The following is a 12,629-nucleotide window of genomic DNA, read 5'->3' as shown; positions in this document are numbered from 1 at the left end:
CATATGTATCAAAAGATGGCCTAGTCGGCCATCACTGCAAAGAGAGGCCCATTGGACTTGCAAACTTTATATGCCCCAGTACAGGGGAACGCCAGGGCCAAAAAGGGGGAGTGTGTGGGTAGGGGAGTGGGGGGAGGGGTATGGGGGACTTTTGGTATAGCATTGGAAATGTAAATGAGCTAAATACCTAATAAAAATGGGGAAAAAAAAAAGGAAACTCAGGCATGAAAAGTGAACTAAGATGCTAAAGGCCACATTTTATAAACTAAGACACATGATTAATGTGATGTCTTGATAATAAAAGAAAAGCTTGTTCCTATGTGCCCAATGCCATTTACATATATTGTAAGCTTTTGGTTCAGAGGAAGTTTGAAAATACAAAGAGATTCAGATACAGTGAAAAACAAACTCCCTCTCCAGGAGGAGGGTCTATATATCAGCATCAGCAGAAGTTTCCTCATGAGGAATGAGAAGGATCAAGGCCTGTATGGCCTCTGAGAAGCATCAAGAAATTGTCACATCTGAAGGGGACTTGTCCTACAACCCTAAAGGAAGGGCTTTCCATTCTCAAATGGCTTGCAATGCATTATTGTTCCCATGAAACTACTGCTTTCACTACCAAGTATTTTGTACATATTCTGTGCTGCACACAATGCCCAGCATCTGCCTTATATTCTTCAATCCCATGTAAGGGAAATTTGCAATGGCTGAGCAAACATGACTGACTCAGGAACATGAATGAAAGCTTCATTCATGACCTAAAGTGTCCTTGGGGTGAGTATGGAAGTTACGATTGGTTCTGAAAACAAACCTGAACGTTCACAATGGCATAAGGCTCTGTAGACAAGTGCTGTCATTCATTCAGTTGGGTGAGAACCTTGTCAGGGATTCAGAGGGCTACAGCGAGTACCCGCAAAGATATTCAATTACAAGCAACATTAGTTCTTCCAGGAAGATGCTTAGCTGTGCAATTGAAAATTGGCACCAGAAGTGAATTTGAAGGACTGAAACAGGGGCCATTCCTGGTCCTGCGCTCTCCATGTGAGGCCTGATAGCAACGCCTCGGTTTTGAGAACAGAAGACACAGCAGTGCTCGACTTTTCTAGATAGTGGCTGCCAACTCCCAATTGTGCTAATTGATTTCTAAAATGCACACCGTACTTGTGGGATGTAATAAGTAGAGTCTACAGAATTCACCCTCGACACCCTGAAGGTTCCTGGCAAGCTGTGGCTGGATACTGCCTTCTACCGCTGCCTGCATCTCTGCCACACTCACTCTTACGGTTTGCTGTTGTGACTACAGATTTCACAGGATGTCACCATTACAACTTCCAGAGTCCCTTCAGCTATCAATTTCAATTATACTAATGGTAAGCCAGTGGAATGGATTAGCAGGTAAAGCACTCATTGCCAAGAATATTGAGGAGAGGTGAGTCCCAGAATCCACATGGTAGAAGGAAAGAAGCAACTCCGGCCTGTTGTCCTCTAACTTCCACGTGTGTGCCACGGCACACAAACACACCTACACTCAGAAATAAATTAAAAATACAGCGTTGAGGCTAGAGAGCAGCTCAGCAGCTGAGAGCACTTATTGCTCTCGCAGAGCACCTTAGATCAGTTCACAGTACCTACATAGTATCTCACAAAATCTGTAACTCCAATTCCTGAAGATTACACACCTCTGCTGACCTCTGTGGCTCCTGTAGGCACACAATGCACACACAGAGATACATGCATATAGGCACATGCAGATACGTATAAAACAAATACCAAACTATAAACAGTCATTTTAAACTTTTAATTTAAATTTGCTAATTCTACAAAGAAACTTCAGAGAAAGCTATAAATAGATTAATAAAAATAATGTAATTAATATTGAACATTTGTTTTCCTCAAAATACCATTTATGTGATATGTCAACAACAGAGATAATTAAGGAACAGATAAAAATCATAAATTTCTATAGAAAATAATGACTATTTAACATATTGTTAAAAAATTGCTAAAAATCAATATACAGACCTACTCATTTTATTTTTCTTTGATACATATACATATATACCACCTAATGTCTCAATTTTGAATATAGTTTTTAAATCTAACTATTTTATTTATTATTTATATATTGTTATAGTTATTTATAAATCTCATTTATTTTTTATATCCTCTTTACTTTTTAAAAGTGCCCTACAAGTAATCAATCATTCAGTTTTAATCAATGCAATGATCTTCCTTCTCCAATTCTTCCCAGAGATCCAAAGAGTTGAGGACAAATAGTTTATAAAATTTCTTATAAAGCTTAGTCCAAACTATCACTTAAATGTCTTACTCACACTCAGAGAAGAAATGTTTTCAAGGTCCCAGGCAAGCTGCCACTCCTCACTTCCCTCCTGAAGGTGGTATCCTATTAACCTGGGCACATGACAGAAAAATGGTGGCCTGCCTCCTTTACCCACTAGGGGAGTTCTACCCATAGAGATGCTCCTAGCCATTTGTGTGCTAGGCACTCACAGGCTCATGTTTATTTGTTGAGCTGGTTAAAATTGGATTTTCCTGGGTTTGCTTCAGCTACTCCCAGGAAGTGAAAGGATAAATTTAGTCAGCAGTTGCCAGAGTTGCTACAGCTAGCCAAGAATTCAGCAAAACTTCCAGGCTCATTCATCAATCCTTCAACCATAGTTCCTGAAATGCCTATCTTGAGCTGAAGAGTGATAGTTTACATATTGTGTATCTTACTGTGTGTGTACATACCTCATACTCATGTCCCTGAGAGTCCAGTGCCCCTGTATGCCTACATACCTATTAATAAACCACAGTTACACACCAAACCTCAGTGGTTTTCAACCTTCCTAATGCTCTGATGCTTTAGTGCAGTTCCTCATGTTGTGGTGACGCCCAAACCTAAAATTATTTTCATTGCTACTTTATAACTGTAATTTTGCTACTGTTATGAATCATAGTGTAAATATTTGCGTAAGTATTTGTGTTTTCTGATGGTCTTAGGTGACCCCTATGAAAGGGTCATTTGGCCCTCCAAAAGGGTTGTAATCCAGAGGTTGAGACCTGATGATTTAGAGTAATAGCTTCAGTGAGAAATAGAATACAAGAAACAAATTAAAGATTTGAGAGTAAAGTAGTGTAAGGCAGAAGGAAATAAATATGGTTATAAATATGGTTATAAAAATCGCCATGCCTCCAGAGACAGCAGCCCGATCCCCCATTGTGTCCAGACCATGGAAACTTCACAAAAGTTGCAAGATAAATGTTTGTTTCTTAGGAGCAACTTGAGGTCAGAGGCATGGAGACTGATTGACTTCCCAAAAGTGTTTTTAATGATGCAGTGAATATGCACAAGAAGGTAAAACGTGGATTTTGGCAACCAAAAGAAAAGAATGTATTTTGAGATATAAGGAGACACATTATTTCAAACCTTACACTATTTCAGATGACCATATTTTTATACTAAAATCAATAGCAACTGTGTTTTGTTCCGGCCCTAAAAGCTTGGTTATTTGTGTGCTTTTTAAAACTCTCCCACAATAGTTTTAGGAGCCCTTCATAGTAAATACTCACTTCTTCCCCTTTATAGGAAACTGATATTTTTCTTAGTCTTGTGCATATGTAGTCTACTTTAAAATTCTTGTGTCATACGTTTTCATTTATACACTGATCCAACTTGGGCTGCTGTATTTCAGTTGATTTCATAGGTGGACTAGACGCGCACTCCCACTACCAGGATCATGTTGCATTAAAGCCTGTTAAACCTGTAAGTAGAGGTATGACAGTGTGAAAAATATTAATCTGTCTAACTTGGCCTAAACTAACCAACCATGGGGGATTTTGAACCTTCTACTCACCACTGCTTTAATCTCCACTCATATTAAAACAACCTTCCATGTATAACCCAATGCCATTCTTACTCACTGCAGAAAGGATTTGCTATAGGTGATGTGGCATGCACTTCTAAAGTGATGTTCTTGTCTAAATTTTCTCATCAGCCATTGTCTGCATTTGGAAAAATATGATCATTTATTCTACAGAAATCGGAGACTTGAATGAGTCTCTGGACACAACAGCAGAGTAAAAGAGGGTGGGGAAGGAGTGAGGATTAGAGTCCAGGCTTCCAGAATCGAGATACCTTGCTCAACATGTCTGAAACTTGCATCATCTGTTAAATGGCTTCATGGGAGAGGAATGAGTCATTATGGGAATGAAGTAATCTTCAAGAAGCACAGCTTATATGAGCAGTTGCTTCTAATTTTTATTTACACTCACTGTTGTTTATAATAAAAGAAAACCCTTTGGGAATCAGTTTATTATATTCCTTGAGGATATGGAAAACATCAACATTGAAGTGACCCCATAGAACTCTTCCAGTTTCAGATTTAGGACAGAATCTCTGTCACTAGATTGATAAAACCTTAGCCTATAAGGAAAGAGACTTGGTTACTCCACTCTTAGGAAACTCAAAGTAGAATTAGACATGCATTCAAAACAACAGCTGTCATATGCTAGCTATGTTGCCTACAACTCTTATTTAATTATTGTGAAATGTATATTTTTAGTATTTCCATTTTATGAGTAAGGAAACTGAAGATCAACAAAGAATTAGGGAGCTTTCTAATAAGTTGAAGAGCTGGCCTCATCCTTGGGTAATGAGAGGTTATCTAACCTGACTGAATAGACATGTTCATATGGACTTCCTATATATTCATCCCAACCTTACTTAATTCTATTATAGCAGAGATTATCCTGTGAAGCCATTACTGGTTTGCAACCACACAGCAAAGGCTTCACTGTTGCTTTATTGGCACTTTGTTTGCAGCTCAAATCTTCACTGTTCCCCTAGCACCTCTGAGGACTGAGGTCCTGAAGAAGCTGCAAATGGAAAACATCTGTCCTACATAACACCCCAAGACCATTCATCACCTCATTACATATGCTTTTGGATGATACAAATGAGGTGCTCCAAATGTTGGTATTTGTGGGTTAGGGAACTTGGCTAGGGTTATGACAATTAGCAGGATGTCACTTGCATTGAAAACAAAAGAGAACAAAACAAAGCCCAGTGATGGCTGGGAAAACCTTCATATATTTGATATAAGATAAGAGGATGATTAATGGACTCTTTAATCTTACCATGAAAAAAAAACCCTCTACCAAGAAATAGCAGTGTGAAAAATGCTGCTGCATAAGAGAGCATATTAGCAAGGGTATTAAGAACTCTAATTGATTAATGCTGATAATAGAAGTCTCCTTTCTTGGGGGACATTAAAAATAGATTATTAAATACCTGAGCATCTCTCAAGGTGCATGTGGCATGTCTGAGGGCAAGGAACCTCCTTTTATGTTCTCTGAAGTCCCTTCCTCTCTGGGAATTGAGAGCACATAAAACATCCTCAAGATCACCTACCAGGCTTTGATCAAGACCTCTCAAACCCTCAAAGGGTTTTCTCACTATCCTGGTTCACTTTTGAATAGTCACCACTTCAGTGGAGCATTAGCATAAACTACCAGCTACAAAAAGCTACAGAACAAGGCTCTGCTTTGACACATTATGCTTATTAACACATCATATGAATATGGAGAGCGTTTCAGCCGTGAAAGGGATGGGAACCTGAAAAATCAAACTGAGCTTGAATTGAAATCATTGTGCATAGAACTATGTAGGAAATCAGTCTCTATTCCTCCCCAGTACGAAAATGTTTCAGCGTTGATCTAGTGAACATCTGTCACATGCTTGGTTTCTTTTGCTAAGGCCTGTTACATTAGATTGCAATATACCCAGCACACTCATAGCATAGTATGTATGTGCGCACGCGTGCGCGCGCACACACACATCATCATCATCATCATCATCTTAGTGAAAAAGCCAGTTTTCTGAACTAAATTGGTCAAGAAGAGAGTGAATGCTCCACTGATTTTAAACTTTCATAAGGCTCTTTCATTTACATGGAGATAAAGCCAGATTTCCTGAGGAAGCCCCTTTATTGAGAGATTCAAAAGAATTCTCAGCATATTCTCAGACACCTGTGTATGAACAGGTGCCTTTCTGTTGAAGAATTGATAAAAGCTAACAGCTATTCATAGGCAGCACCATACAAGTAACTGCACAGGAAGATTCCATATGCCTGTGTCAGCATCAACTTGTGTGAATATATATAGCCGAGAGCAGTGTTGGGGATTGATGTAGCCCACATACAAGGCTGGGGGTTTTTATTCTTTTTTTTACAGTAATGATATCAAGCCCCACTTATTAATTATATCACTTTAATTCAATTTGCAGTCATTAATTGATGAACTGCAATGATGTGAACCACTCACTGCCCTGGGAACTGGGGATAGAAAGATAAAAAGCAATTGAGCATTGGCCTCTAAAGCTGATCACTGGGGAGAAGAGACCTACATAGAAAAAACTAAACATAAAGTAATATCCCCACCATAATGTTTTTTTCAGAAGGGAGATGGCTATGCTTCCCTTAGTAGAGAATGTTTTCACTGGGAAATGACACTGAGGGAACATGGTCTTTATAAAAATAAGATGGAGTCCAAGCTTGGTGGCACACACTTCTAATCCCAGCATGAAGAATGCAGAAAGGAGGGAATTTCTGTGAATTCAAGTCCAGCCTTGGCTACAGAGTGAGAATGTTTCATAAATAAATGATAGATAGATAGATAGATAGATAGATAGATAGATAGATAGATAGATAGATAGATAGATAGATAGATTGATTGATTCTAGAAAGATAGGTAAATGAGGAAGGCATTCAGTCCTGAAACAAATGCAGAATGTGCACAACCACACACACACACACACACACACACACACACACACACACACACATGCATTCACACATGAATCTTCATACATAAACAGGAAACACTCTCAGTGGTTGTCTTCTGAGTGGGGTTTACAACTGTGGGAGGAAGGCTGGAGTTAGCTTATGCTGGAGTCCATCATCTTTCCATGGCTGACAATTTGCAGTTAACATAGCCTTACACTAACTCCCAGGAGGGTCTCTACCAGGCCTTCTCTGACTACTGCTCACAAAGGATTCTATCTCTGCTAAAGGCATAAAGCAAGAGCCACTCTGGCCTAAGAGGACCAAGGGTTCTAGAGGCCAGCCGGGCTTTGAAGAAGCATTTACACATTGAGCCAATAAGAATAGCAAGGGGAAAGGACTAGCCAAAGTACATTTACCTTTGAGAAGGAAACTAGTAGGGCATAAAACCATATATGACAGTGAGATGCAATTTCAGAGAACAACATAATGAGTGACTAAATTAAAGTTTGTCAAAATTGTGACTGTGTATTTCCATTCAAAAGACAGCATCTGGATAGCAGGAAAATTAACTTCCATGTAGCAGTAATTCTTCACATAAAAGTAATTAGACCAAGGCAGTTTGTCAAAGAAAGATAGCAGCTGAGTTCCAGATCTGTAATGTACAGCAGAAGTGAGGCTGGATCGGAATCTGTTAGAAGTCATCCAAGAGGAAGATGCCCCAGAGCTACGCTTAGAGAGATTTAATGAGATATTTATTCTGAACTTGCCTGCCACTTTTTAAAAATCTTCTTCTAAGAATTCTAATGGAGAACTTGACTTTTCTGTGGTATCTTGACTTGTCTGATTGTCTTTGCTGGAGACTAATTTTTCTTCACAAAAATTGTTATATGTTCTGTGACGACTGCTGATTGAGTGGCCCCTATTGCCTCTAAGTACTAAAAGGCAGAGGCAGCTAATCCCCATTTCAAGACTACACTGGCACGCAGGTACCTTCGTTGCCTGATTGTTTTCTCCAATAGTCCAGACCAATGCCAAGAAGAATATGTCTATTTCTCTTTCCTGAGAATACTACTTTTCTATAAGTAACAATACCATCGCGAATTGTTTCCACACAAGATCATTTTAGATTTAGTGTCTTGATTGAGCTCTAGCTAGTAAGACAGACCAGGTGTACAATCACAGTACCTGGGGTAGGGGAGATGGGTAAGAAGGCGGAACAATGAATTTTCACATTATTATTTTAAAAAATGGCTATCACCACTTCAGCCAGGAAAACAGGTAGGCTGATGTCAGACCTTCACTTCTCCTTTTGCTCTATCAAATCAAATCCCCAGTCTTATTACCCAGGATTTTTACCAACTCCATATCCAATAGAGGGCTAATATCCAAAATATATAAAGAACTAGAAGAACTAGATATCAAGAAAACAAATAACTCAGCTAAAAATGGGGTACAGATCTAAACAAAAGAATTCTAGAGGAAACTCAAATGCCTCAGACATACGTAAAGAAATGTTCAATATCCTTAGTCACCAGGGAGATGTTAATCAAAACTACTTTGAGATTCCATCATACACCTGCTAGAATGATTAAGATCAACAAAACAAGTGGCAACACTTCCTGGTGAGGATATGGAGTAAGAGGGACACTCCTCCATTGCTAGTGGGAGTGGAAACTTGAATAGCCACTTTGGAAATCAGTGTGGCAGTTTTTCAGCAAGATGGACTCAAAATCCAGTAATACCAGCTATGGGCATATACCCAAACAACACTTCATCCTACCACAAAACACTTGCTCAACTATGTCCATTGTTTAGAACAACATACCAATTTCATAACCCAGAATTGGAAACCTAGATGTCCTTCAACAGAAGAATGGGTAAAGAAAATGAGGTACAGTTACACAACAGAGCATTACTCACCTATCTCTTTTTTAAATGGCATTATGCAATTTGTAAGCAAAATGGATGGAACTAAAAAATTATCCTGAGTGAGGTAACCAAGACCCAAAAAGTATAGTGCATATTTGTTTATATGTAGATAGTAGCTGTAAAGTCAGTGATAAGCAAGTTGCCATCAAGAAAACCAGAGTGGCTAGGTACAGGGTAAGGGACTAGAGGAAACAGATCTAGTTAGAAAAGGGAAATAGAATGGATAGATAAGAGTTCAAAGGGCTTCAAAAGTAGGAGTACTGAGTTGGGAGAAAGAGAAGTTGTGAAAGGGAACAGGTAGGGTAGAAAAGGTAGCTAAAATTAAGGGGTGTGGGAGGGGTAGTATGTAAATGTAGTACAGTAAAAACTTCCTAAAATATATGCATACATATAGGAAGGCAGTTTAAATGAAATTGCCCATAATGGGAGAAAGAGAGCGAGCACCAACTGAGTACCACTTGTCACCAAACAATGTGTACATTATGGGAATTGGGGTGCATTTACTTGAGTTGTTCTCCAAAGGGACTCCTCAGAAATTCCCAAGCAACCCTGGATGTTGCCAAGAATCTATGTTGTTTTCCACAAACTGACAGTGAAGCCCCATTACTGAAGACAACACCTATAGAACTCAGTGAACATGGAGAGGTCGAGTTTGTGCCTACACAGAGCCTTCACCCTACATTCTACAGTCTTTGAAACAGGAAGATTCTGTACATGCTATTAAAGGATAAAGAGAAACACCAAACTAGCCACAAAACCCTTGATCTAAATAGAGTAGTAGCTGCAAGATATGTTAGTGCAATGGTGTCACAGAGCTGGTGGAGTAACCAACAAATAGCTGATTTGACTTAAACCCCAATTCACAGGATGGAACCCATACCTAATACTGCCTGGGTGAACAACAACCAGACTACATAGACCAGAGACCTAGGAAAAACCAAATAACACCAGTCCACAAAAAGAAGAAAATGTATGATAAAATGACTTTTAATGACTTTCTGCTAGACTCACAGATGAGTGCCTCATTTGGTGGTCATCAGAGAAGATTTAGTTGCGGCAGATGGGAACAAAATATAGAGACACACAGCCAGATGTTATGCAGAGAAAGGGAGACTTTCGAATACTCAGTCCTAAATGGGATATCTCCATCAAATCTTACCCTTCAGATCTCTGGAAACACCACAAAAGAAGGGACAGAAAGAATATAAGAGCCAGAGGGATGGAGAACACCAAGAAAACAAGGCCCTTTAAATCAACATGATCAGAGCTCATATGAACTCACAGACACTAAGGCAGCAGGTTCCCTTCACTTTTATGATGGCTCCCAGTTTGCTGTTTTGTTCATGGGATTCGTGAGTGTGAAAAAGAGTGGGTCTTTGATTCGTGTGCCTTCTTAGGTTCCTTACTTTCTGTTGGTTTGTCTTGTCCAACTTCAATGTGATAGTTTTTGTTTTGTCTTATAATGTTTTAATTTAATTTTTTTAATATTTTATTAGGTATTTTACTCATTTACATTTCCAATGCTATCCCAAAATTCCCCCATACCCTCCCCCCAACTCCCCTACCCACGCACTCCCACTTTTTGGCCCTGGCATTCCCCTGTACTGGGGCATATAAAGTTTGCAAGTCCAATGGGCCTTTCTTTCCAGTGATGGCCAACTAGGCCATCTTTTGATACATATGCAGCTGGAGTCAAGAGCTCAGGGGTACTGGTTAGTTCATAATGTTGTTCCTCCTATAGGGTTGCAGATCCCTTTAGTTCCTTGGGTACTTTCTCTAGCTCCTCCATTGGGGGCACTGTGATAAATCCAATAGCTGACTGTGAGCATCCACTTCTGTGTTTGCTAGGCCCCGGCATAGTCTCACAAGAGAGAGCTCTATCTGGGTCCTTTCAGCAAAATCTTGCTAGTGTGTGCAATGGTGTCAGCGTTTGGATGGATCCCCGGATATGGCAGTCTCTAGATGGTCCATCCTTTTGTCACAGCTCCAAACATTGTCTCTGTAACTCCTTCCATGGGTGCTTTGTTTCCAATTCTAAGAAGGGGCAAAGTGTCCACACTTTGGTCTTCCTTCTTGAGTTTCATGCCTTTAGCAAATTGTATCTTATCTTGGGTATCCTAAGTTTCTGGGCTACTATCCACTTCTCAGTGAGCACATATTGTGTGAGTTCCTTTGTGATTGGGTTACCTCACTCAGGATGATGCCCTCCAGGTCCAACCATTTGCCTAGGAATTTCATTAATTCATTCTTTTTAATAGCTGAGTAGTACTCCATTGTGTAGATGTACCACATTTTCTGTATCCATTCCTCTGTTTAGGGGCATCTGGGTTCTTTCCAGTTTCTGGCTATTATAAATAAGGCTGCTATGAACATAGTGGAGCATGTGTCCTTCTTACCCATTGGGAAATCTTCTGGATATATGCGCAGGAGAGGTATTGTGGGATCCTCTGGTATTACTATGTTCAATTTTCTGAGGAACCGCCAGAATGATTTCCAGAGTGGTTGTACAAGCTTGCAATCCCACCAACAATGGAGGAGTGTTCCTCTTTCTCCACATCCTCACCAGCATCTGCTGTCACCTGAATTTTTGATCTTAACCATTCTGACTGGTGTGAGGTGGAATCTTAGGGTTGTCTTGAGTTGCATTTCCCTGATGATTAAGGATGTTGAACATTTTTTCAGGTGCTTCTCTGCCATTCGGTATTCCTCGGGTGAAAATTCTTTGTTCAGTTCTGAGCCCCATTTTTAATGGGGTTATTGGATTTTCTGGAGCCCACCTTCTTGAGTTCTTTATATATATTGGATATTAGTCCCCTATCTGATTTAAGATAGGTAAAGATCCCTTCCCAATCTGTTGGTGGTCATTTTGTCTTGTTGACGGTGTCTTTTGCCTTGCAGAAGCTTTGCAACTTTATGAGGTCCCATTTGTCAATTCTCGATCTTACTACACAAGGCATTGCTGTTCTATTCAGGAACTTTTCCCCTATACCCATATCTTCGAGGATTTTCCCTACTTTCTCCTCTACAAGTTTCAGTATCTCTGGTTTTATGTGGAGTTCCTTAATCCACTTAGATTTGACCTTAGTACAAGGAGATAGGAATGGATCAATTCGCATTCTTCTACATGATAACCACCATTTGTGCCAGCACCATTTGTTGAAAATGCTGTCTTTTTTCCACTGGATGGTTTTAGCTCCCTTGTCAAAGATCAAATTACCAAAGGTGTGTGGGTTCATCTCTGGGTCTTCAATTCTGTTCCATTGGTCTACTTCTGTCGCTATACCAGTACCATGCAGTTTTTATCACAATTGCTCTGTAGTACAGCTTTAGGTCAGGCATGGTGATTCCACCAGAGGTTCTTTTATCCTTGAGAAGACTTTTTGCTATCCTAGCTTTTTGTTATTCCAGATGAATTTGCAGATTGCTCTTTCTAATTCGTTGAAGAATTGAGTTGAAATTTTGATGGGGATTGCATTGAATCTGTAGATTGCTTTTGGCAAGATAGCCATTTTTACAATGTTGATCCTGCCAATCCATGAGCATGGGAGATCTTTCCATCTTCTGAGATCTTCTTTAATTTCTTTCTTCAGAGACTTGAAGTTCTTATCATAAAGATCTTTCACTTCCTTAGTTAGAGTCAAGCCAAGGTATTTTATATTATTTATGACTACTGAGAAGGGTGTTATTTCCCTAATTTCTTTCTCAGCCTGCTTATCCTTTGTGTAGAGAAAGGCCATTGACTTGTTTGAGTTAATTTTATATCCAGCTACTTCATTGAAGCTGTTTATCAGGCTTGGGTGTTCTCTGGTGGAATTTTTAGGGTCACTTATATATACTATCATATCATCTGCAAAAAGTGATATTTTGACTTCTTCCTTTCCAATTTGTATTCCCTTGATCTCCTTTTGTTGTCTA

At 39.5% G+C, this 12,629-nt stretch overlaps 1 protein-coding gene across 3 annotated transcripts in view; it reads left to right on the top strand.

Moving 5' to 3' along the window:
* The window catches only part of Nkain3 (Na+/K+ transporting ATPase interacting 3), a 669,681-nt gene that overhangs the window by 636,718 nt on the left and 20,334 nt on the right, over positions 1 to 12,629 (top strand). Inside the window, exon 6 of one of the 3 annotated variants that reach the window (XM_006537951.4) lies at positions 3,696 to 3,766. The exons of 1 other annotated variant lie outside the window; for it this stretch is intronic. In XM_006537951.4, coding sequence (XP_006538014.1) covers positions 3,696 to 3,766 — 71 coding nt within the window. Of the gene's footprint in view, positions 1 to 3,695; positions 3,777 to 12,629 lie in introns of all 3 variants that reach the window. One more of the 3 variants, XM_011250046.3, reaches the window with a different exon arrangement.

Source organism: Mus musculus, chromosome 4 (genome assembly GCF_000001635.26).
Source record: "Mus musculus strain C57BL/6J chromosome 4, GRCm38.p6 C57BL/6J".
Taxonomy (NCBI): domain Eukaryota; kingdom Metazoa; phylum Chordata; class Mammalia; order Rodentia; family Muridae; genus Mus; species Mus musculus.
The sequence above is the reverse complement of the archived record's forward strand: the minus strand, read 5'-3'. Positions and strand labels throughout refer to the sequence as shown.